At 38.1% G+C, this 26,403-nt stretch overlaps 1 protein-coding gene across 1 annotated transcript in view; it reads left to right on the forward strand.

The window, feature by feature from the left end:
• The window catches only part of INTS7 (integrator complex subunit 7), a 91,613-nt gene extending 65,417 nt beyond the window's left edge, over positions 1-26,196 (forward strand). Inside the window, exons 14-20 of the mRNA XM_004424887.3 lie at positions 5,715-5,909; positions 6,466-6,569; positions 7,644-7,712; positions 13,827-13,959; positions 19,601-19,699; positions 21,030-21,215; positions 24,412-26,196. Coding sequence (XP_004424944.1) covers positions 5,715-5,909; positions 6,466-6,569; positions 7,644-7,712; positions 13,827-13,959; positions 19,601-19,699; positions 21,030-21,215; positions 24,412-24,699 — 1,074 coding nt within the window. The 3' untranslated portion in view covers positions 24,700-26,196. The remainder of the gene's footprint in view (positions 1-5,714; positions 5,910-6,465; positions 6,570-7,643; positions 7,713-13,826; positions 13,960-19,600; positions 19,700-21,029; positions 21,216-24,411) is intronic.
• The last annotated feature ends 207 nt before the right edge of the window (positions 26,197-26,403 follow it).

Raw genomic sequence — 26,403 nt, forward strand, 5'->3', positions numbered from 1 at the left:
ATTATTAACTTTAGTCACCAGGCTGTACATTACATCCTTATGACTGACTTATTTTATAACTGGAGGTTTGTACCTTTTGACTCCCTCCACCCATTTCACCATCCCCCGCCTCTGGCAACCACCGATCTGTTCTCTGTATCTGTGAGCTTGGTTTTTGTTTTTGTTTTACATTCTACGTATAAGTGAGATCTTATGGTATTTGTCTGTCTCTGTCTGCCTTATTTCACTTAGCGTAATGCCCTCAAGGTCCATTCATGTAGTCACAAATGGCAAGATTTTGTTCTTTTTTATGGCTGACTACTATTCCATTTATACCACATTTTCTTTATCCGTAGGTTGTTTCCATATTTTGGCTATTATAAGTAATGCTGCAGTGAACATGGGGGTGCATATATCATCTTGAGTTAGTGTTTTTGTTTTCTTTGGATAAATACCCAGAGGTAGAATTGCTGGATCATATGGTCATTCTATTTTTAATTTTTTGAGGAAACTGCATACTGTTTTCCATAGTGGCTGCACCAATTTACATCCCCACCAGCAGTGCACAGGGTTCCCTTTTCTCCACATTCTCACCAATACTTATTTCTTGTCTTTCTGGTAATAGGCATTCTAACAGTGTGAGGTGAAATCTCATTGTGATTTTGATTTGCATTTCCCTGAAGATTAGTGATGTTGAGCATCTTTTCGTGTACCCGTCTGTATGTCTTCTTTGAAAAAATATCTATTCAGATCTCTGCCCATTTTTTAATTGGATTGTTTGGGGGGTTTTTCTGTGTGTGAGGAAGATCAGCCGTGAGCTAACATCCATTGCCAATCTTCCTCTTTTTGCTGAGGAAGATTGGCCCTGGGCTAACATCTGTGCCCATCTTCTTCTACTTTATGTGAGACGCCACCACAGCATGGCTTGACAAGCAGTGTGTCGGTCTGCACCCGGGATCTGAACATGCAAACCCTGGGCCGCCGAAGCAGAGCACACGAACTTAACTGCTATGCCACCGGGCTGGCCCTGGATTGTTTGGGTTTTTTGCTATTGAGTTGTTTTAATGTATTTTGGATATTAACCCCTCATCAAATATATGATTTGCAGATATTTTCTCACATTAAATAGGTTGCCTTTTCATTTTGTTGAAACAGTTAAACATTTGTTTCATGTTTGGCCGCTGTGCTTTGGTTTTTTTCTGTGAAGTACCCATTGAAGTTTTTTGCTCATTTTCCTGCTAGGTTGTTTGTCTTTTTCTTACTATTTGTAAGAGTTTTTTATATGTTCTGGATACTAATCTTTTGTAGGTTATATGAGTTGCAAATATTATCTTACGATTTGGGGCTTTTTTTCCACTTTCTATCTTTTGGTAAACAGCAATTCTTAGTTTTAATAGAGTCTAAGTTATTGATCTTCCTTCATGGTTTCTGTTTTGTTTAAGAAATTTTTTCCTACTTCAAGCTCCCTTCCAATCACTACCTTCACCCATCTCCCCAGAAGTATCCACTATTTTGATTTCTAAATCTATATATTAGTCTTGCCTTGATTTTCATCATCATTTAAGGAATCGTGTAGTATTATTCTTTTCATTCTAGTTTGTTTAGTTCAGCTTTATGTTTGTTATGATTCATTCATGTTTTTTATTGCATATTGCAATAGTTCATTTTCATTGCTCTGTGATATTCATTTGGATGACTGTAATAACAATCTGTTTATCCAGTTTATTGTTGAAGAATATTTGGATTATTTCCAGGTTGGGGCTATTAAGAATAATTCAATGATGAACATTCTTCTACACATCTTTTAGTATAGGTGTGCATTGCTTCCAGATGGTAGTGTTGTGTCATAGGATATACTTAGGTTCAGCTTTCATAAATACTGCCAAACAGTTGCCCATGGTGGTTTCCAATTTACACTACTATCAGTATAAATGCCTTTTGGGGTTCATAGTGCTTTTTGAATTTATGGCTTGATGACTTTGATCAGTTTGGGAACATTTGGCCATTATCTCTTCAGCTATTGCTTCTGTCCCTTTCTCTCTCATTTGGGACTCCAAGGGCACCTATGTTAATTCTTTTAACCGTGTCTCATATATCTCATACATTCTCTGCTGCATTTTCCATCTTTTTATCTCTACATACTTAGCTCTAAATGTTTTCTTTTGACCTATCTTCCATTTCAGTAATTCTCTCTTACATTGTCTCTAATCTGCTGTCAAATCATTCAATAAGTCCTTAATTTCATTTATTGTGTTTTTTCAGATCCAGAATTTTCATTTGGCTATTTTATATTTTCCACTTCTCTGCCAGGATTCTCTGTCTTGTCATTTAATTTCTTTAACATATTAATCATAGTTCTTTTAAAATTCATATCTGATATTCTGTTACCTGGATCTATTATGGTTTGACCTTTTTTTCCCTCTTGGTTTGAGGAATTTTGTCTTTTTTGTATGCTTGGTTGTTTTTTATTTAGTCTTGAACAATGTGTATGAAAAATTATAGTTATTACATCATCCAGAGCCTTAAATTATCTTTCTTTGCTTTTGGCAGGCAGTTAGGCTAAGGGCAGACCATCTTTAATCCAATCAAGGATTGAACTGACTCAAAGCTAGTCTTCAGTCCTTGTGAGGGCCAGTATATTTTGGGTTCTCCTGATTCCTAGGGTATAGCCCTTTGAGGTTACAGCCAAAAGCCTAAGTGTTTTCCACAACCCTCCTCCTAGTCTTATGAGACTGCCGAAAGCTCTTCTCAGCTTCTCAGACTCTCAGGAGCAGCTTTCAAATTAGCAATTATCTCAAGGGGGAAAATGTCACCAAATGTCAATCTTACCTCCTTGGATTTCCTTTCTTTCCATGCTTTCGGCTCCACAAATCCTTGTTGCCTGAGTAGCTCTTCAGTGCTTTCAAATCAATGTTCTCAGTGTTGTATTCAGTTTTCCCAGTTGTGCTTAGCAGGAGGTCTGGTTTAAAACAATCTAATCTACCATTGCTTTAAGCTTGGCTTATTCTTTCAAAAACTGAGCTTATACTAGGTGAAATAAGCCAGTCACAAGAAGACAAATACTATATGATTTCACTTATATGTGATATTTAAGTAGATTCACAGAAACAGAAAGTAGAATGGTGGCTACCAGGGGCTTTAAGTCCATACTTTACATTACGGTTCACTCTTGGTTGTTATGTGTTCTTTACCACTATATATATATATATATATATATATATATTTTTTTTTTTTTTTTTTTTTAAATGAGCTTGTCAGGTAGCTTTCTTTTCAGCCACATTGGTTTCTTTAGCTAGATCCAGTTAGAAAACAGGATATGTACTACAAATCAGAAATTCAGTGAAGTAGCATTATATGCATGTTTAACACAGATTTAACTCTATATGTTTAGGCAAAAAAAAGAAAAAAATAAGAATGAGGAAGAAAAATAGCTATATAAATAATGGAGAAGCAAAGTAGCAATTGAAATAGTAGAAAGAGTTCTCAATTAGCTGATACCCCAGAGTGAACAGTAGAAGAGAGCTCTGAGTTTGCTGTTCCTTCACCTGACTATGTTGAATTTAGTAGAAATAATTCCTTCCTGAGGAATTTTCAGGGGTAATTTTGATTTTATACAGTCTTGTTTTACCGGCGGACCTTAGAACCCAACCTCCTTTTAAGCTTTAGCCCCAGTGTAAAGAAAAATAAATAATATCCCTTTTATTTCTCATTGGCATTACAGTCTAAATTTATTTCTTACACATTTTCTGTCTTTCATGGATGATAATACCTTTTAAAGTCTTTGACCTTTATGACAAACCTATCTTTTCTGTGTTCTTTTTGAACATGCATACTATATCTAGCATTGCTTTCCTTCCATATAACATAATCCAAGATGCGTAGTCACTTTCAAAGTTGCCATCTTATATCATCAAATATTCAGAAATAAATCCAGAGTATCAGTACATCTCCCTGATTATAACTACATCTTGCTTCTCTTTCAGTCTTATAATACATGTTAGGACAATGTTACCAGTGTTTTTTGTCTGGTAAGATGGTTTTTACTGTATTTATCTAACAGTATCCTATACGCCTACTTGTATTCCTAACCCTTCTAAAGTTACTGACAAGCAGTAAATTAGAAATAGCAAGTAGCAGGTTAAGGGGTAGAGGAGGGGGGTTTTACCTTCCTGTAAGAACAAATCACATCTCTAAGAAATTAAAAACAATTGAAATGGTCTCTTTAATATCCTAATCTGTGCTGTTTCATGATTAGAACAAAACAGCTCAAAAGTTTGAAAACCACAGAATTCAATATACGAGTACAGTTATTACCTGTAGCTTATATAGCTTTATATAGATGTAGCTTATATATATCGTCAAGGGCCTTTGCAGTTTGAGAGGGATACTGGAGCAAGTGTATGTTCTTATAAAGGATACAGGGTGTGGCTCACTATTTCATGGAGTAAAATATGAATGCTACCAAGTAATAAGAATTATCATTTGACACTTAAAAGTAGAGAGAACTACACTCAGGTCAATATGTGATACTTGGCCAGATGGATAATCTTGTAACTGACTTCTGGAACCCCAAGTCACATGCCTGGCTTTGAAGAATAGTGTGAGATAGTATCTAAGAAACAGCATCAGCATGTTTTAAGCTAATCATGTCAGAGAGGAAACTTAATTTCATTATGTCTCCACTTAGTGTTAAAATAGCATTTTTTTAGTATGCCTTTTGTTGAAAGAACCATGCTAGATTCTCCGCTAGTGTAGTTGCTAAATAGTTAAGGGTTGTCTTAGTTTTCTGCCTACACTAGCTTGACTTAGCATTCTTTGCCCCCTCTACCTAACTAATGCTACTCTTTGCTGTCCAAGACTTATCCCTGACACCTCTCCGTCCTCACTGAAACTTATTTGTGTGTTATTACCTATTCTTCCTTGGTGGCCTCTCTGCATTCTAAAGTGTCTACTCAGGGGCCGGCCCGGTGGCGCAAGCGGTTAAGTGCACGAGCTTCGCTGTGGCAGCCTGAGGTTCGCCGGTTCGGATCCCAGGTGTGCACCGATGCACTGCTTGGCAAGCCATGCTGTGGCAGTGTCCCATATAAAGTGGAGGAAGATGGGCACGAATGTTAGCCCAGGGCCACTTTTCCTCAACAAAAAAAGAGGAGGATTGGCAGATGTTAGCACAGGGCTGATTTTCCTCACAAAAATTAAATAAATAAAGTGTCTACTCAGAAATTCTTTTTAAAATTAGTCTGAGCTGGCAGTGGAAGAAGGCAGCCGTGCGACAACGTGCTTCTTTAACAGTGGCTGTCTAGCAACATATTTCTTCTGCCCTTCTACCCTTCTCCCTCCCAACTTCTAAAAATTCTATTAATGATTTCAGCAATAGGAATTATAGGTTAGAAAGGTAGGAAGGTGATAAGGGAATTTGGGGGGAAGGATGATGTCCTTGAAGCATCTCTCATGATATCTTAATGATGGTGAACTAGCCAACTATGGTGAACTAGTGGAGTCTTTGTGAATGTAGGAAGTAAGGAACCTGAATGTTGATGGAACATAGTTTTTCAGAGCTGATGCTAAAAGCAGTAAGTTTTTCTTTCTAATATGACATCATTTCCCTTATAATGTAGGTGTTTATCCATCAGTGTTGGAACTACTGCTCTTTTGCACAAACCATGACAAATACTTTGTACTGCACCATCTTGCTGTTATGTTTACTTTGTCTTAAATATATCTTTTTTTTTTTCTAGGCTGCCAGTACACCTCTGAATCCTTTAAGTTTTCAGTGTGAATTTGTAAAACTCAGGATTGACCTTCTGCAAGCCTTCTCTCAACTTATCTGTACTTGTAATAGCCTAAAGACAAGCCCCCCACCTGCGATTGCCACCACAATTGCCATGACCTTAGGGAATGACCTTCAGAGATGTGGTCGCATTTCCAATCAGGCATGTCTTAACTTTATTTTCAACATAGTTTTTATTTACACTTTAGAGGTTTTTGAGGTTAGTTGTGAGATGAAAAACTCTGAAATTTAAAAGATCAGTGGTTTGACTCACAGCCTTTAAACGTCAAATGCTTTTTAACTCAGCCATCTAGCCAAAAATAGGCTGATGTCTTATTAGAACGGCAAAGTGATTGATGATGTCTCACTAATTGCTACATATTTATGTAGAGAGAAAAGACGTACATTTGAAAGAAACTGGGATGTTTATAACTATATTATTTTAGTGGAACTTAAGCTAAAACTGCAATGTTTTTTGTTTCTATACATCATATATAAATTATAATCTTGTGCACATTTGTAGTTTCATTTACCATCTATGTTAATTTTATTTAACAAGGTTTATAAAAATGAATGGAATGAAAATGAAAAAGAATTGAAATATTTTTTGGATTTTTTTATTGTTTGAGGATAGATTTTTTATGTTTTGGGTTTTGTGTTGTTTATACAATAATGATAGCATGTTTGTTTATCATAATTGGTATTTTTCTTCTTTATAGATGAAACAGTCCATGGAAGAATTCCGAAGCCTTGCTTCCCGATATGGGGATCTTTATCAGGCATCTTTTGATGCTGATTCAGCAACTTTGAGGAATGTAGAACTGTATCCTAAGCCTGCCCCAATATTTCTTGTTCTTTAAAAGTACTCTTTTAAATGTAGAGTAAATACTTCAGATATGCTTAACTAAAAAGTACATATTAGATAAGCCTACTAATACTATAATTAATAATTTCTCCTTTGAAATCTAGTATGAGCAGTATAATTTTACTTTTTAACTTCAACCAGGCTTTTAAAAAACTTTGGTGACTCAATGGTGGTCTTTCTCTACCTCTAGGAAGAGCATCCAAAACCCAGGTCCTACCAGTGTTGCATACTTTGTGTGCACTTGAGCTACAGTGAACAACACAAAACATTTTCCCACCAGAGAACCATTTTCTGTTTTGCCTCACCTTTCTTTTCTTTGTAGCTAACAACCCTAATCCCCATCACGTATATTAATGATCTATTCCGTAGTTTCAGTTGTCACTTTTGCTCCCTAAGCCCTCTTTAAGTTCTCCATATTTCCTTAACTAGCAGCCTCAAATCATTTTTGAAAGGAGGGAAGAGATAAATTGTTTTTAAGTTGTAGGACCTATAAATCAGTACTTCTTAGCATTTTGATTTACTGATTGAAAACTAATGAATGCTCTGGACCCAATGAATGCTCTGGACCCTATCCCCTACAAAATGCATATATACACATACCCCCAAAAATTTGTATAGTTTCAGGATGGTAAACAGACCTCTTTGGCCCCAGCCAAGTAACCTCTGGGGTAACCACTCTACAGACTATTGCTGTTGTCGTCATCATTGTTTTTAACTTTTATCAGTGAAACCCCTATATCTGAGACACATAAAAACAGTTTCTTTGATTGAACCACAGGGCCTGTTGCTTGGTTGCCCCTTCCCACATTAGGCAGCCTCTGAAGTACCCTTCCTGGAACAGAATTGAGAATCACTATTAGAGACAACATATATCCCTTAAAAGATAGAAATAGAACCCTAGACTATTTGAGTTGATAACATATAATTACCTTCACTAAAAATACGATCCTCATCTTGACATTTAATATTCGGATAATATAGAGCTGATAGTAGAGTTGTCTATTTTCATTTGTAACCTTAACATTAATCCAGACAGCAGCAGAGCTGTTTACTGATATCTCACACAATAGAAGCCCTCATTTTGGATCCAGAATCAGCAAGGTATTTAAACAGTTTACATTACAGAATACTTTCAAATATGTAATCTTACCTAATCATCACAGCAGTGTTTTGGAAGAGGTATTATAAAAGAAGACACAAAGAGGAAGAGCTTCTCCAGCATTTGCTTAGGGTCACATAGCTAGTGAGAAAACCTTGATTTTCTGACTCCATTGTTTACTTACCTCCTGCCTTCTGTTTTTAAAACATTGACTTGGAAAAATAACTGAGAAGAAATTCTTTTGAGTTTGAAGATTTTCTTCTTATACACTATAACTAACCTTTGGTGTGAAAAATTGAGTTATTAATATAATTAAGCTTGAACTTGAAATTTTTATTCTTTGCTTTCCCAAACAAAAGATATTCTTGTTTTTGCTTTATTAAAATTCTAAATTATTTAAAATATTTTTATTAAAGAATGATCCATTGTTTTTTCCCATTATAGTATTCTGTTTGGGAATATGCATTTGCAACTGGGCATTTCAACTATAATTCCCAATCTAGTAAGGCCTGTGATTCCAAGGTCAGTTTCCTCAGAGAGAATATAATCAACAAAGCATTTAGTTTTCTCTATCCTAAAGTATTGACCCACCACTCCTTTTCAGGGCGATACCAAGATCCTTGCCTTCTGTTTTAAAGTGTTACCTATGCTCAGACTAGGCCACATGGCTATTTTTTCCCCACTCATCTCATCCGTTTTAATATTTTTATGACATACTTATTTTTCCATTTATCCCTTTCTCATCTATATTCATTTTCCCCACAGACTTGCAGTGTTTTTTTTTCAACTCCTCGCTTGTAAATTTCAAAATGTTCTTAAACTTCCATATTTTTCACAGTCTTTGCCAATTAATTGATACTTCCAGGCGAACGCCATTTCTGATTGTGCCATACTCAGTTTTACCTCTTAGCACACAAATGTCATTGTACTGTTGGTTGACACAAGAGAAATTAGTATTTTTCATGATTGACTTTTTAAGAGAGATAGGCACATTGTCAGCAGGGGTGGGGTGAAGGGAGTTATCTAGCCAGCTTACACATGCTACTCTGTCTCTCACCTTCTCCCCTTTCCACCACCTTTCTTCACTCTTCTCCATCACCTTTCATACCCCAAACCCATTCCCTTAGCCTTTGCCCTTCTTAGCAATGAAAAATTGGAAAAGACAGCTTGTACCTTGAAGAAGAGTTCTCTGGATTTCATTTGTAATAGTGTACAACTGCAAGGAGTAGATTCCTTATAAAACTTATGTTCTTGATGTTATACATTTTGTGCCTTTCAAGTAAAGAAGGATGTACTTCTAAAAAGAACCTCAAGAGAATGAGGATGACATTGATATCTCACTGTAGTTTTTACAAAAATCTGTGTATCTCCTTCATAGCCCAGCAGGTTTTTGGAGAGAAGACATCTATTCAACTTTATATCTCTAGCAACTAATACAGTTACACTGTATTAGTTATAATATACTGTATATAGTTATAATATACTGTATATAGTTATAATATACTGGCCTGAGCCAGTATTAATAAATGTGGGATAGGATGGGGTAGATGTTTATAATTATGAATGTTATTATCTACCTAATACCAACTTTTCAGGATTATCAAGAAAAAATACTTTGATATGCTTGTCCATTATATTTTATCTATTCTAGTTTCTTCTTCACTCTGTTGTGATTTGTTTGCACTTAACCTTTATTTCTACTGCCTAAAAAATAAGGGAATGGCTTCTGGCCTTGAAGGCATTCTAGTACAGGACTTTTCCTACTACTGTAAACAGCTAGAAACCTGGATAAACATAAATTTAAATATAAGTTTAACTGTTTTCAGACACTGAACAGTAGGCAGCTCAGGAATGTAACCCCTCAGAGAAGGGACACAAATAAGGTAAACCCTATAATAGTCCTTGCTTTCCTCTACCTGAAGGCACATTTTAGACTGCCTCTTCGGGAGGAGTAACCAAAGCAGAATGTGGTGGTTTTGCTTAGTTGAAGAGAGAGAGATCAGGGTTCAGAGAACCAGAGGAAGCTAGAATTTGTAGGGCTGAGTACAGGAGAGGGGGAAGCTTTCAGAGAAAGAGCTCTAGAAATCTGCATAGGCTGTGAGTCTTTGGCTGAATGCTAAGCTGTACATAGTGTATGGTGAAACCCCGCAAGGCTTGGCAAAAAACAGTTAGTAGGGAAAGAGTAATTACCAGGAAGCTGGAAGCTGAACAATTCCCAGAGCTCATGCAGGGCTGAGAAATGTTTGAATTCCAACCAGCCATACTGTAGAGACCTTGTTGAATACCTAGGGCATTCAGAAGAGTCATACCAACTTAGTTGTAGGGCTAAACTAGCCCTAATGTAAAGACTACTCTAGACCTGTCCTAACAAAGCTTAAATAATCCTTGAAAGATTTAGGTTTATGCACAAGCAACTTGACTGTCTACTAAAACAAAGTCTAATGTTCTTTAAAGACAACAAAATCCAAAAACTCAACAGTATAAGATCGACAATTATAGCAACCAATCAAAAATTACTAGACATGAGAAGAAGCAGGAAAATGTGACAAATGACCAGGAGAAAATTCAGTTAGAAACAAGACTCATAAATGACAGATGATATAATTAACAGACTCAGACTTTAAAACAGCTACAGTTAGTGTTTTCAAAAATTTAAAAGTAAAAGATAAAGATGTAAAAAGAACCAAATGGAACTTCTAGAGCTGAAAAATATAATATCTTGATTTTGCTTTTATTTTTGATGAATATGGAATTCAAGGGTGCTTAGGTTAGGCTTAACAGTAGATTAGATACTACAAAAGAAAAGATCAGTGAACTTGAAGACATAGCAATAGAAATTATCCAAATTGGACAGTGAAAGAAAAAAGGCTGTCAGGACCAGCCCCGTGGCATAGTGGTTAAGTTTGCACGTTCCGCTTCAGCGGCCCAAGGTTCATGGGTTCGGATCCTGGGCGTGGACATGCTCACTGCTCATAAAGCCATGCTAAGGCAGTGTCCCACGTGGAAGAGCCACAACTCTACAGCTATGATACACAACTATATATTGAGGCTTTGGGGGAAAAAGAGAGGAAGATTGGCAACAGATGTTAGCACAGGGCCAATTTTCCTTAAAAAAAAAAAGATCAAATTAAACTCAAAGTAATTAGAAGGAAAGAAATAATAAAGAGTGCTAATCAGTGAATTAGAAATAAACAGTAGAGAAAATCAGTGAAACCAGAAGCTGGTTCTTTGAAAAGATCAATAAAATTGATAAAACTAGCTTTTTGGGCTATCTTGAGCTATTTGAGCAAAAGAAAAAAAAAACACACACACACAAATTGCCAATATCAGAAATGAAATGAGCATTAATACAAATCTGATAGACATTAAAAGCATATTAAAGGAATAATAGCTTTGTGCCAATAAATGTGATAACTTAGGTGAACAGGAACAAATTTCAAATATTCTTCATGAGCATAGACATAAAAATCTTTAACAAAACATGTATAAATTGAATCCAGTAATATACAAAAGGATAATACATTAAGACCAAGTAGGGTTTATCCCAGAAATGCTAGGTTTAACGTGTGAAAACCAATTAGTGTAATTCACCATATTGCAGAATAAAGAAGAAAAACTAAAGTGGAGGACTTATTAAAGATTTCAAGACTTAGTATAAAGCTATAGTAATTAAGACAATTTGATTTTGGCCTGAGGGTTGAATGGAGAGTCCAAAATAGACACTCAAACGTGTGTGATGATCACTTGATTTTTGATAAAGATGCTAAGATAATGCAATGGGGGAAAGGATAGTCTTTTCAACAGATTGTGCTGGAACAACTAGTTATTATATAGGGGAGGAGAAAGAATCTTGACCTTATGTCACATCATACACAAAAATTAATTCCAAGTATATCATAGACCAAACCATAAAAAATAAAATTCCAAACTTTCTAGAAGACTACATTGGAGAAAATCTTCATGACCTTGAGGTCAGCAAAGGTTTCTTAGGGCACAAATAGCAGTTACCATAGGAGAAAAGTTTGCTGAATTGGATTTAAATTTTTAAAATTCTGCTCTTTGAAAGATGCCATTAAGAAAATGAAAAGACAGGTCACAGGAAGAAAATATTCTCAAACATGTTCTATCAAAGGACTTGTATTTAGAATATTAAGAAAACCATACAACTCAAGGTAACCCAATTTTTAAGAATTGACAAGAGATTTGGACACTTCAAAAAAGATATATTAATGTCCAGTAAGCACATGAAAAGGTGCTTAACATCTTTAGGCATCAGAGAAATGCAAATTAAAATCACAATGAGATATAGCTAACAACCACTAGAGTAGCTAAAATTAAAAAGACCTTCAATACCAAGTATTAGTGAGGATGTGCAGGAGCTTGAATTCATACATTGTTGAGAATGCAAAATGATTCAGCAACTTTGGAAAACTGTTTGGCAGTTTTTTAATAAAGTTAACCATACAGTTAGCATATGACCACCAATTCTGTTCTTACTTATTTACCCAAGAGAAATGAAAACCTCTTTCTACACAGACTTGTACATAAATTTTCATAGCAGCTTTATTTGTAATAACAAAAATTGGAAAGAGCCAAATGTCTCTCAACAGGCAAATGGATAAATAAATTGCACTATATCCATACAGTGGAATACTACTCAACAATAAAGAGGAATGACCTACTGATATATGCAAAACACATGAATGACCCTCAAAAACATTCTGCTGTGAAGGAAACCAGACACAAAATAGTACACATAGTATGACTGTTTATATGAAATACTAGGAAACATAAATCTCATTTATAGTGTTAGAAAGCAAATCTGTGGTTGCCTGGGGTGGAAAGTGGGGATTGAATAGGAAGAGGTATTTCAAATGGGTACATTTTTGTGATTTTTGTAACTTATCTCTCAACAAAGTTTATTTTTACAGTACATAAGGAAATACTCCTTTTGTAGAAGGTAGAGGAATGTATTCTCAATTTAGACCCTTTTATTAGCAGTTCACTTTGTAAAAGACTTGAACTTCTTTATGCTTTATTTGTGTGGTAGAGTTTTCCTTAAAGTCCATTATATAAATGAGGTTTAGTTCTTGTCTTAATGGAACTTAAGATAGAGTACAGAGCAGGGAAGAAAGCTTTGGAGCCAGGCAGATAGAAACACGAATCCCCTATGACTCACGCCTAGCTGTGTGAATATATGCATGTTATTTCATCTCACTAAGCCACATGTGCATTAACTATATGGAAATAATGATGCCTGTCTCTTAGAGTGGTTGTGGTGATTAAATTAAATAGCCTATATAAAGTACCCAGCTGAAGTGCCTTGCACGTAGTAGTATTAAAAGGATAATAAGGGAATAATAACAACAGTGTTATGCCCAACATAGTTAAATTACCTACAGTGCCTTTTCAAATAGCCCTCTTGAAGTTTAGTTAGAATGCAGGAGTTTTGCCTTCTTTTCTCACTTAGAAACGTTCAGAAATAATCTTTGAGTTTGAGGCAGTAGAGGAAAAAGAAAAAAATCTCAGTAAAATTCTTTCTAACATCTCTGTATACTAGCTCTCCCATGAACATTCCTGTGCATTTCATCTCCATGCTTTCGATTGATTCCATTTCTCCAGGCATGAATGCCCTTCATACTTTCCATCTTTCCAGATATTATCAATCCTACTTGTCTAGTGATTTGTTCAAGACTGACCTCTTCTAAGACATTCCTCAGCTCCCTCCATATTCTGATCTATTGTTTATATATCTTTACTGGTTATTTGGCACTTATCTGCTGACTTTGTTGGTAGGTGCCTTTTCAAATGTCATATGTCTCTTTCCCCTCATGGCAGGGACAAGGTTTAAACACTTTTATACTACCTAACAGGCAAAGTGATTAAGTGAATAACTTGAAGTCATGTCTAGGTTTGAATTCCAGCTTGTCATTTACTAGTTATGTGTCTGAAGGCAAATTGCTTACCCTCTAGAAGCTTCAGTTTCCTCATCTGTAAAATGCAAATAACAGTGCCTACTTCATTATTTTAAAGATTGAATGGAATGTGTAGAAAGTATTTAGACATTAAAATAGTGCCTATTTTGGTTGATTAATTGATATTGATTTTAACTTCAGTTTCCAGGAATATGGATCTACTGGAGCAGCCCATGCTGATAGTGAATATGAGAGAAGAATGATGTCTGTATATAATCATGTCTTGGAGGAGGTGGAATCACTCAATCGGAAATATACCCCTGTTTCTTATATGGCAAGTGGCATTTGTTCTGTTGAGTTTTTATTATGTGGAAGTGGATTTTTATCTATCTCTGGTCCTTACTAACTGTGTAACTCCAACAAATTACTGTGCCTGTTTCCTCTGTGCCTGTTTGTAACAGGGCTAATATAGTACCTACCTGGTAGCATTGTTGTGAGGATGAAATGAGATAATCCGTGAAAGCACTTAGCACATCCATAGCTGCAACATAGTCGCATTAACATGTCAAATCTGCTCTACCGTGATGCAAATAAAATTTTTTTTTCTTTTTTAACAATTTAGCTCAAGTCGCAATAGTTCTCAACCCTGGCTACATATTAGAATCACTTAGGGAGATTTAAAAAAATACAGTGGTCCCGCTTTGTCCACAGGGGATACGTTCCAGGACTCCCAGTGGATTCCTGAAACTGCGGATAGTTCTGAACCCTATATACACTGTGTTTTTTCCTATACATACACACCTATGATACAGTTTAATTTATGAATTAGGCAGGTTAACAACAATAACTAATAAGAAAATAGAACAGTTATAACAATGTGCTATAGTAAAAGTTACCATAGATCTTAGCAACTTCAGCATACGATTTTTTTCTTTCTTATTAAGTCAAGAACTTTCACCTTTTCACTTAAAGGAAGCACTTCACAGCTTCTCTTTGGTATATCCGAATTGCCAGCATCACTACTCTTGTGCTTTGGGGCCATCATTAAGTAAAATAAGGGTTACTTCAACACGAGCACTGTGATCTTGTGATCTGATAACGAACACGGCTACTAAGTGATTAATGGGCAGGTAGTGTATACAGCATGGATACACTGGACAAAGGGATGATTCACGTACCGGGCAAGACAGAGTGGGATGGCTGGAGATTTCATCAGAACAACATGCAATTTAAAACTTATGAATTGTTTATTTCTGGAGTTTTCCCATTTAATATTTTTGGACTGTGATTGATCATGGTTAACCAAAACCACGGAAAGAGAAACCATGGGTAAGTGGGCACTACTGTACATCAATATCCAGGGGCCTCCCCAGACCAATTAACTCTGAATCTCTGCAGCTGAGGGCTAAGCATTAGTATTTTTAAAAGCTCCCAGGTGATTCTGTCATGCCACCAAGGTTGAGAACCACCGGCCAATTGAAACAGGAAGAACCGGGCTTGTTTTCTGACAGGTGATGCCATTGATGTCTTTTGGTATACTTGTCCACCATTAGCCTGCTGAATCTCTGCTGCCTTTGGCACTCTTGAGCACTCACTCTGTCAAGTCTTCTCCCCTGACTTCCCAGTCTGACAGACGGACACACTCTCACCCAGATTTTTCCCTCCCTGTCTCGCCATTTCCCAGTGTCTTAGTCACCTTGGGCTCCTATAACAAAATATCATAGACTGGTTGGCTTAAACAACAGACATTTATTTCTCATAGTTCTGGAGGCTGGAAAGTCCAGGATCAAGGTACCAGCCAATTTGGTTCCTGGGGAGGACCCTCTTGCTAGCTTGCAGATGGCTGCCTTCTCACTGTCTCTCTGGTGAGAAGCTCTGGTCTCTCTTCCTCTTCTTATAAGGACACTAATCCCGTCATGGGGGTGCCATCCTCATGACTTCATACCTCATCTAAACCTAATGACCTCCAAAAGGTCCCACTTCCATATACCAACACATTGGGAGTTGGGGCTTCAACGTATGAATTTAGGGAGGACACACACATTCAGTCCATAACACCTAGTCTTTGAACTTGACACCTTGGAGAGTTTCTCTTGCCCTGCCCTCACATTAGATGCTGGTATTTCCTGTAGCTCTCTTCTGGCTTCTGCTGTTCTCATTCTGTACACACGTGTTCATCAAGTGTTTTAGAAGAAATTGGCAGGCTGTGTCATTAAAGAATTAGATGAGATTTTAAGGACAGATAGTTTCCTTGACATACTGCTTTCTACATGAGATCCTCAATACACATTTGCTGAATTGAATTGACACAGGTAGCTGTTTGACACTGCCTTTGGTTGCTAAGGGAGATTGTAAAGATTATCTTTCAAGGAAATACATCTGTGTGAGACATTGATTAAGTTATTTCCGCATCCCTCTAAGCTCCACCCTAAGAAATTAAATAGATGCCAAACAGTAACTCACGTTTGATGGAGTTGAATCCACTGAATATAGTGGAGAGAATGGGAAATTTCAGTCCAGTAGGAGACACAGTACAGAGAAAAGAGCCCTAGGTTCAAATACTGCCCCTGCCACTCAGCAGGTGTGTGATTTTTAGACAGATTACGTAACATCCTTTTCTTTTCTTTTCTTTTCTTTTTTTTTTTGCGAAGATGATCAGCCCTGAGCTAACATCCGTTGCCAATCCTCCTCTTTTTGCTGAGGAAGATTGCCCCTGGGCTAACATCCGTGCCCATCTTCCTCTACTTTATATGGGATGCTGCCACAGCATAGCTTGACATGCAGTGCGTTGGTGCATGCCCAGGATCCGAATCCGCGAACCCCAGGTTGCCGAAGCGTGGCACGCATACTTAACCGCGTGCGCCACCCGGCCAGCCCCCTTAACGTCCTTTTCTATGATATGGGAAAAATATCTACCTCATAAGGTTACTGAGAAGTTTAAATGAAATAATGCCTGTTGGCTAGCACAGTGCCTGGCCTGGCACATATGGAGTGGTTAATGTTAATTCCCTTTTTCTCCCTTTCCAAATTGTATTTCATAGATTTGATATTTTCTGAGCTCTGGAAATTCAGTGCAGCAAGTATTTATTGGATCCTAGGAATAGAAAAATGACAAAGACAGCGGATCTTCCCTCAAGTTGTCCGTATTCTGATAAGAAAGAAGGATTTTGTAAACAAACACAGTACGGTATATGTGCAGTAATAGAGCTCTGCACAGGGTAGGATGTAGCACAAAAGAGAAAGTAATTCATGTCGAAGGATAGGGAAAATGGAGTGAGGATGCAAATCAGAGAGATGTCTTTGCATATGAGTTTTCCAGGCAGGTAAGGAGGGGTAGGGAATTTCAGGCAGAGCAGAGAACAACGTGTTCGAAAGCAGAGGCGTGAAATAGCATGGTGTCTTCTGGGAACAGTTTGTTATTGCTGCAGCATAATGTACAGGCTAGGAACTGGAGAGATGAGACTGGATAGGCAGAGGCCTGACGACGAAAGGCTTTGAACACGGTGGTAAGCAGTTTGGACTTGATCCTGTAGGCACTAGAGAACTTTTTAGAATTTTAAACAGGTGGAGGAGAGGGCCGGCCCCGTGGCTTAGCGGTTAAGTGCGCGCGCTCCGCTGCTGGCGGCCCGGGTTCGGATCCCGGGCGAGCACCGACACACCGCTTCTCCGGCCATGCTGAGGCCGCGTCCCACATACAGCAACTGGAATGGATGTGCAACTATGACATACAACTATCTACTGGGGCCTTGGGGGAAAAATAAATAAATAAAATCTTTAAACAGGTGGAGGAGAGAAGTGGTTAAGATTTTACACTATTTTATGTAGAAGCAGAGCAGGTGATGGCTTGGAGGGCATAAAATTAGAAGAAAGAGTAGTTACAGGCTTTTGCAGTAATCCAAGGTAAGGGCCAAATTAATATAATGGCTGAAAAGTATCTATTGGATTTGGCAGAGGAGAGAGTCGGGGTGATGCACTAGTCCTCCTGCTGGTTTTCTAACCATGATATGTGATTCCACATCTCCAGACTCTTACTTTAATAGCTGTCTGCTACTAACATACCTGTGGAGGTGTGCCCAGGGGCTAATGGCCTCAGAGGCAGTCCACACTTTCCCAGTGGGGAATTGTACAATCTGCATCCATTCTTTTAAAAAGGAGAATGGTGCTTTTTTGCCCAGGAAACAGCCTGAGGTCGCTTGGAGTCCTCTAAGTGCGTCCTTTAAGGATGGTTCTCTCCTTAAATACTACTGTGGCATCAGAGGTTCCATCACAAGTAGGATGTTCCTGCAGATGCTTCCCAGATTGCTTGCTGCAGGAAGATGAATAATGCTGTTTTGACAGTTAAATCTGAAGGAATAGAACCAGTGTCTTTAAATCTGTGTGTGGTTATCTCAAGTAGTAGACCTGGCATTTTTATTATGGGCCTGTCAGGCGCAAAATGGTCAATAGCCTGAAAGCAATGAGGAGTGGATTCTTCTGCCCAACTTTTTAAAAACATTTACAGCATGGGCAACTAGGTGCACCCTGCTTGCAGGCAGGAGCTTAGGACAGACAGCATACTATATACTGCAGTGGTTTTCAACCTGTGGTGCTTTGGGGGCCTCTGAGGGGGGAGGAGACTGAGGAGGGGATTGTAGACCAAGCAGGATGGTTCTGGCTCACCCAAAGTTATAGATGTTCTGATGGTGCTTTAATGTATTTTTTCCTATTAAGTTTGCAAATAATTGGTGAAGTAGAACAAAATCAATGAAGTAAGGGTCACACAACCTAGGTTCTAGTCCTAGTTTGTTCCATCACCTGTCTGGGTGACCTTTGTCACCTGAGTGACCTTTAAAATATCTTTGATGGTCTCACAGGAGCATGCTTATCTCCAAGCTCATCAAGTTGTATACATTAAATATGTACAGCTTTTTGTATATCAGTCATACCTCAATAAAGTGGTTTAAAAAAAATAAAGGGGCCGGCCTGGTGGCGTAGTGGTTGGGTTCGCGCGTTCCACTTCTGACAGCCCGGGGTTCACAGGTTTGGATCCCAGGCACAGACTTACGCACTGCTTGTTAAGCCATGCTGTGGCAGGCGTCCCACATAAAGTAGAGGAAGATGGGCACGGATGTTAGCCCAGGGCCAGTCTTCCTCAGCAAAAAAGAAGAGGATAGGCAACAGGTGTTAGCTCAGGGCTAATCCTCCTCACAAGAAAAATAAATAAATAAAATAAAATATCTTTGAGCTCTTAAATTCTGATTCTATGATCCTTTCACTGAGACTCAAAGGATTCACTGTAGTGTTTCTATTTCTCTGCACTTATGCTGGGATTTTCAAAACTCAGTTAAATTTGTGAAATAGATTTTAGAAATAAGGTATTTTATTAAGGTTTGAGAATACCATAGAATTGGACCGTATAGTCATCCTTAATCTGAATTCCAGTGAGTTTCCACCATTGCTCACTCTCGGGGGACCCGTGGCCATAGGGACAAGGAAGCCACCTAGTGGAGAGGGATGAAAGAATGAGGCAGCTCGTAGCAGAGGTTCCACTTGGAATTTGGTGTCGGGCCCCAGACATTGATCTGCTGTTCTGGATTCTTTACCATACTCTTTATCATACTTTGCCATATGATAATTACTCTATAATTAGTATATAAGATAATTATATAATAATATTTCTAGTATCTCTAAGCTCTTTAGAAATGCAAATTTTGCATATTGCTTGGCCTTGAGGAATGTGAATTTTCTCTCTCCTGTCATTTACTTTTTATTGAATATTCAAAATAAAGTAAAGATCTGTAATTGTACTCCTTGACATGAAAGATTTGACAAATGTATGCAGTTCCTGGGTGTTAGACCTGTTTCCTGATTGGTGTGTACTTTTGTAATAATCACATGAGCATTTGTAGTTTTTAAACTTCTTCCTGAAAGTACCATTTGTTGATGAAATTTGGAAATTTATTTTCAATTGATTCAGTTTCTTTTTTTCCCTGCAGCATACAGCATGCCTCTGCAATGCCATAATTGCTTTGCTGAAAGTTCCTCTTTCATTTCAGAGATATTTTTTCCAGAAACTGCAGTCTACCAGCATCAAGGTAATATAGGAAGAATACTAAGGTTAATATAGATGAAAAACCCAGTTATCTTCTGAAGATTATGTGGTACATAGCTCTGCCTCAGGATCTCACCTTTGGTTTTGATAAAACTTATACCCTTTAGTTGTAAGTTTTTCCTCCCTTCATCAGGTGGTATGGTGAAGGGAATGGGATTTGGGAGTTAAACCCCCTCCCTTCTTACCTGTCAGTGCCAAAGGCATTTGAGACAGGCCTGGAGCTCTGCCTCTTATCTCCAAGAATAAGTTGAGGGGTTTTCATCATAGTAGCATACAAGGGTTTCGAGCTGAGTCCATGTCCAATCAGCCTATTCAGGCCCAACTAAGAATGAAGCAGGTCTAGCAAAACATCACCAATCCTACCTCCAAAGCACTTTTCTCTTGAATAACAAGTTTTGAGGAGCTGGCCAGTGAATAGAGTTAGTGTTTTAAAATATTTAAGCCACTCAAAATTCAAAAGCTATTTTCATTTCAAAGAATGGAATTGTTGGGAAAAGGGGAAAATTGTGAGATTTCCTGGATTATCCCTGTCAGTAAATGTCTTCAATGCACTTTTGATCCATTCAAATGCTTTTGATTGCAAATAATAGAATATTACATTTCAAAATGACCTGAATCATAAGGAAAATTGATTATCTAGATGAGAAGTCTTAAGGAAGGATGTCCCCAGGGTTGATTAGTTCAGTGACCCAACAGCATTATCAAAAAGACCCAATTCATCCATCTTTTCATTTAGCAAGACTTCAGCTTTCTGTAATTGAAGTGTATTTGGGATTTGAAATATGTTTTTAAAGAACAACTACTTTAATCAGAGGTTAAAAATGTGATTTGGTGCATTTCTGGAAATGACTTTTATACCATGATAACTTGACTGTGTATGTAATCCTAGAATTTTAAGTTCATTTTTATTTGTTTTTGTCTATTTAAAATTACCTGAGACCAGAGAAATAGCTGGACATGAAAATTTACGTAGTGCATTTCCCTACTGAAATTGGTTCATTGTCAAAGAAATGCCCCACCACAGAAATTGAAAGAACAGTGCCTTCTCTATTCTCTAATCCTCTGTTACCCTCAAATAGAAGTGGGATTTGGAGTAAAAAACACAGTGGTATTTAAAAGGAGGCATTAAGGATAAGGAACCCTTGACTTGAAGGGTACAGCTATCTGGTTATCCCAGCACAGTCAGATCATTAGGTGTGTGCGTGTGTGTCTGTATAACATGTTAACCTGTAACCAGTGATGAGCACAGACATGTTTTTTGGAAGGAAGCTTGTTCTTGGTTGTTAGCATTTATTTTAACGTTGGTATTCCAGCTTGCTCTGTCACCATCCCCCCGGAACCCTGCAGAGCCCATCGCTGTCCAGAATAACCAGCAGCTGGCGCTGAAGGTAGAGGGAGTCGTTCAGCATGGATCTAAACCAGGACTCTTTCGCAAAATTCAGTCTGTCTGTCTGAATGTTTCTTCCACTCTACAGAGTAAATCCGGACAAGACTACAAGGTAATTGAGAAAAGAGGCAGAATGGCCGTGCAAATTTTAGCAACTCATTGCTGAAGTTTTCTAGTTCTTCACAGTTACGCAGATTGCAGTTATACTTCCCAAGGGATCAGATGGACATAAGTTAAAAGCACATGTTGGAGTTTGAGGGGGCTGATAAACAACGCTTCTCTCTTCCCTGCCTGAGCCGGTTGATAGACAAAGCTTGCAGGCAGACAGAGATCACAATATGAGTGTTATTACTGTTAGAGCTGCGGGCACACCTAGCCCAGGTGCCTGGCAGCAAGGACTTGTACCTCTGAATGGAACTTGCCCACCCACTCTCAGCCAGTACACATAAGAGCCTGTCCCCGCAACGCTGATGGTAGGGAGGAGCACCCTCATGCCCAGAGAAGAAGGGAAAGAGAAGGTGCTTAGCTCCCCATGCCCAGTTCCCACCCGAAACTTACCATTCGGTAGGATTCACTTCCTCCCCTGGAGTCCAGCACTGTTCATCTAATGAAAGGTCCCTCCACTTGGGGGGAAACATCAGGAGTGGGGAATGTCTCCCTAACACCCCTGCCCCGCCAAAGCACACATCTATTTATTTTTCTCTATTTTAAGTAAATTTTAACAAATTCAAAAAAAGAAAAGTATATAGCATTGACATACAATGGTCAGGTAAAGTAAAATCATTCCTGAAGGGAATAATTTCAGGGAATAAACCTAGAATGTGCTGCTTTGAGAAATCATGAGGTAGGTTAACCAAAATCATGTTTACTTTGTTAGCCAAAGCCAAGCTTCTGAATGTGTGCCCATGAGATACTGATGTTCCACAAGTAGAATGTGCCTTTCTTTAGGCATCTCTTTACAGTTCCTTGGTTTATTCTCAGTGAATGGAGCAAGGAAACAAGTACACAGCTGTATACAAAGAGTTGTTCAAATGCCCAAATTGGTTGTGTGCAGGTTTATTGTGGGCATACTTAAACTGAGGTCCTTAGCAAGGAAAGGAGTATCAGATATAAAAACAGAGCATTTTATTCTCTGGTGGTTTTAGGCCAAAAAGCCAAGGGAAGGTCTGGTTTAAGCCATCATTACTTTCTTTTCTTTGGTAACTTACTCTCTCTGGCACTCTGCCCACTCTCTGATAAAGCTTAGCCTTCATTCTCTTCTCTTCCTCTCTTTTACTGCCATAACACAAAGCACGGTGCCTTATGTAGCCACTCAGTAAATATTTGGTGAGTGATGGGAAAAAAAATCATTTACTGTATTTAAAGTAGAGCTATTATGTTTGGATGATCTCTCTTGTTACAGAAGATTGTATTGAGAATTTACATAGTTAACTTATCCCTATCTGCAGTTCTCTCCTCACTCTGAGTATAAAAGAAGAGTAACCATAATTCTATTTGTTCCTTGTATGTAATGATTTCTACTGTTAAGAAAAAACCATTGTAACTGAGAAGTACTGGTCTTTTGCTTGTTGACTTTACCTCTCAAGAGGTATTAATTAGTCGGGAAGCTGACATAATAAGCCATGGAGTACATGATTTCTTTGTAATGTTACTTGCAGTGAGTTTGCAACTTAAAATGCATCATCCATTCAGAGTGATCAGATTCCCTAGGCCTATTTCTGGTCCTTTTAAGGAAGTTCTTGTTTGGTAGGCATATTCTTTAGGAAAATAAAAACCCTACAAAAGTTGAATGTGCAAACAAAAAACAAACAAGGACCTATAAATAATTCTAAGATCTTGAATTGGTTGGCGACTTCATTTCGTTAATGTCACAGATAAATGTTTGTGGAAAACTGACCTCATGTTAACTGCTTATTGCAACCCAAAGCTTTAGGGCACATTTATATAATTAATTATGCAACAGAAACTCACAGAAGCATAGAGCAATCTGGTCAACCATTCATTACAATTACCTTTATATTCATTCTCGGAATAAGTCTCTTGACATACTTCATCTTGGGTACCCGTAAGGGTACACTAACAGGTGTTTTTCTCTTCTTTGAAAGACAAAGGCACAGTGTCTGGCTAAATAAATGAACAAGCCCATAAATCTGTGATTTATGCCAGTCTGAACAAGGCACTGATTATTAAGTGAACAGTGTGCAAGTTCTAAAGTGAATTTGTTAAAAGAGGGAGGAATTACTGCATTACTTAAGTAATATAAAATCAGGCTAGCTAGGAGGAAAAAACCTAACTTATATTTACTTAGTATTGTTCTTTTTCAGTCTCTTAGATTGCAAACTCTCTGAAACAGGTGGTTGCATCCTGTTTCTTTGGCTTCTCTCCTCACAGACTAAAGAAAGAAGGAATTGGAGTTGAGGTGGTGTAAGCAAGTGTAGGGGAGGATAGTGTCTGTCCTACTCTCTTAGGGTCTCTAACTGAACCTAAGATTCAACTGAAATTAAGGCAGACTAACAGGAGAAAAGCATACAGGTTTTATTAGAATTTTACATGTGTATGAGAGTCTTCAGAAGAGAATGAAGACCTGACCAGAGCAGAAAGCTTATATACCTTTTAGACACAGAAATGGTAAATTTGTGACAAAATGACAAGATAAAGAGATTTGGGCTGGGGCACTAAATTGTGGGGCAGTGACTAGGAGATCTAGTGGGGCAGTGGGGGAGACTAATGGAAGGTAAGGGTTATTTTAGTAAGTTTGTTTGTACAGATCCATTTCAGCATCGATTCCCAGTCTCTAATGATAAGGATGTTTTTCTCTTCCTGGTACAGGAGGCTACCTTTCTCATGGAAAATTTTATGGCCTGTTTTAAGTAAAAAGGGGCAGTTCAGAGAGCCCTTTCTGCGTCTGTTGTTTCTCAGGTGCTTTTAGCTCAAAATAGTCAGTTTGCCAAAGCAGCATATTTTGGGCATATCTTGAACTCCTTCACAAGGAAGAAAGAGTGGCATATGAAGGGGTTGAGAAAGGCTCTGGGAGCTCATTCTGCTCAAGGATAGAGAGGAGGCAGTATCGCTTCATGATTAAGCCTTCCTGGGTTCTGATTCCAGCTCCACTACTCATTAGCCATGTGACCTTGCAGAAATTACTTAACCTCTCTGCTTCGGTTTCCTCGTCTGTAAAGCAAGGATAATAGTACCTACCTCTTGGTTGTTTGCAAGAATTAAATAAGCACTTAGAACAGGGCCTAGCTCGTAGTAGGCACTCAATAAATGTTAGTTATTGTTGTTATTTAACAATTCTTTCATTCCAGATACCCATTGACAATATGACCAATGAGATGGAGCAGAGGGTTGAACCTCATAATGATTACTTCAGTACTCAATTTCTGTTGAACTTTGCTATCCTTGGAACACACAACATTACAGTGGAATCTTCAGTGAAAGATGCCAATGGTATCGTATGGAAGACTGGTCCCAGAACTACCATATTTGTAAAATCCCTGGAAGACCCTTATTCCCAGCAAATTCGCCTACAACAGCAGCAAGCCCAGCAACCATTACAACAGCAGCAACAGCGAAATGCCTACACACGGTTTTAGCCGTGTGATGAATGCGCTACCGACTTTACAGGGATTGATCAAATTGGCAAAAATAATATGTTTTTTCATGTGGATTAAGACATGAAAGTTATAATGTGGAGTCCATTTGTTCCTTGGTTTCTATAATGTAATATTCTGGAAATTTTTTTTTAATTTAGTTTGAGAAATAATTGGGTTCCTAGCCAGAAAGATTTTTTTTCCTCGTCCTTTCTTTTTTTGTTTTTGTTTTTGTTTTTTTTTGTGAGGAAGATCGGCCCTGAGCTAACATCCGTGCTAATCCTCCTCTTTTTGCTGAGGAAGACTGGCTCTGAGCTAACATCTTTTGCCAGTCCTCCTCCTTTTTCTCCCCAAAGCCCCAGTAGATAGTTGTATGTCATAGTTGCACATCCTTCTAGTTGCTGTATGTGGGACGCAGCCTCAGCATGGCCGGAGAAGCGGTGCGTCGGTGTGCGCCCGGGATCCGAACCCGGGCCACCAGTAGCGGAGTGTGCGCATTTAACCACTAAACCACGGGGCCGGCCCACCTCATCCCTTCTTAAACCAAGACTTTTATCTCATATTTAAAGTTTTTATTGTTTCTTTTTTTGTTGCTGAGCCTTTTTCTTTTAAGAAAAGTCACATATTGGGGTCACTGAATTAGTAAATTTGACTGCTTCTCTATCAAAATACATTACTTACTAGCTGGCAGAGACCTCTAATTCTGAGCCAGGCTTTGGAAAATTCTGACCTGGTAGGTGCAGGGTTTACCCATGGTAGTAGAAACTGAGTTCTCCCGTAGGTGGACCCGAAAGTGTTCCCTGAAACATCCAGTCTTCTGGATTATGAGAGCATGCCATCTAGCAGAATTAAAGTATTCTGCTGTATTATTTCAACTACTTACCTATCTCTTCTATGCTAAAGCAATCTTAATTTATTGTTTTAGTATTTAATTGACCCAAAGAGCAGCTACATAGAAAGATTGGAGATTAATAGTTTGTTTTGTCTAATATGTGTGTGATTGTGTATAATATACTTTTTATATTGTTTTTAAAAGTGAAAAAATCACTCACATTTAATATCTTATTAATGTTTTAAGTTGTGGGGGGCAGATCTTTTCCTTTAGTTTGGTTTCTTCTTGGCAAGTTATGTAATGTTAGACTTGATGGTCTAGATAAATAATCTCTTTATAACACAACCTCAATTAGTTGGGATGCTCAGGGAATAGAAGTTTTCTGGTTAGCCAGAAAACCCCTTTTTTTCTATTTAAATACAGGTTGAAAACCATTATAAAATAGAATAATAATATACTTTCTTGTCTCAACACAGTATACTAGATATAATTTCACTGTTCTTTCTTAATTTGGGATCATTCAGTGCTTTGGGATCATGATTTCTAAACATCAGGGATCATAGGGTTGCAGGCATTGATGACGTGGGCAGTTGGGCTGGAAGCAGCTTGTGAGATGAAGCAGGGCACATTCCCTGGAAGTTTCCTTTTTAAATAAATCTCTCAATTTCTTTGCTTGTGCTTTGCCTTTTTCTCTTTAAAGTTGACATTGGCTCAAAGGAGGGACAGAGTTTAAGGAAATAAGGAGTTTTGTTTTTTTTTTTCTTGTCATGTGGCCTCTAGGGGTGAGAAGGGATTGAACTCAGGTCCCTCTAAGGTCACTTGGCGTTGTGAGCTGTTGTCCCCACACAACACATTCTATGGCCAACGGCCAGAGC

The sequence above is a fragment of the Ceratotherium simum genome, chromosome 2, assembly GCF_057802395.1.
Source record: "Ceratotherium simum simum isolate JZ-2026a chromosome 2, ASM5780239v1, whole genome shotgun sequence".
NCBI classification, from domain to species: Eukaryota; Metazoa; Chordata; class Mammalia; order Perissodactyla; family Rhinocerotidae; genus Ceratotherium; species Ceratotherium simum.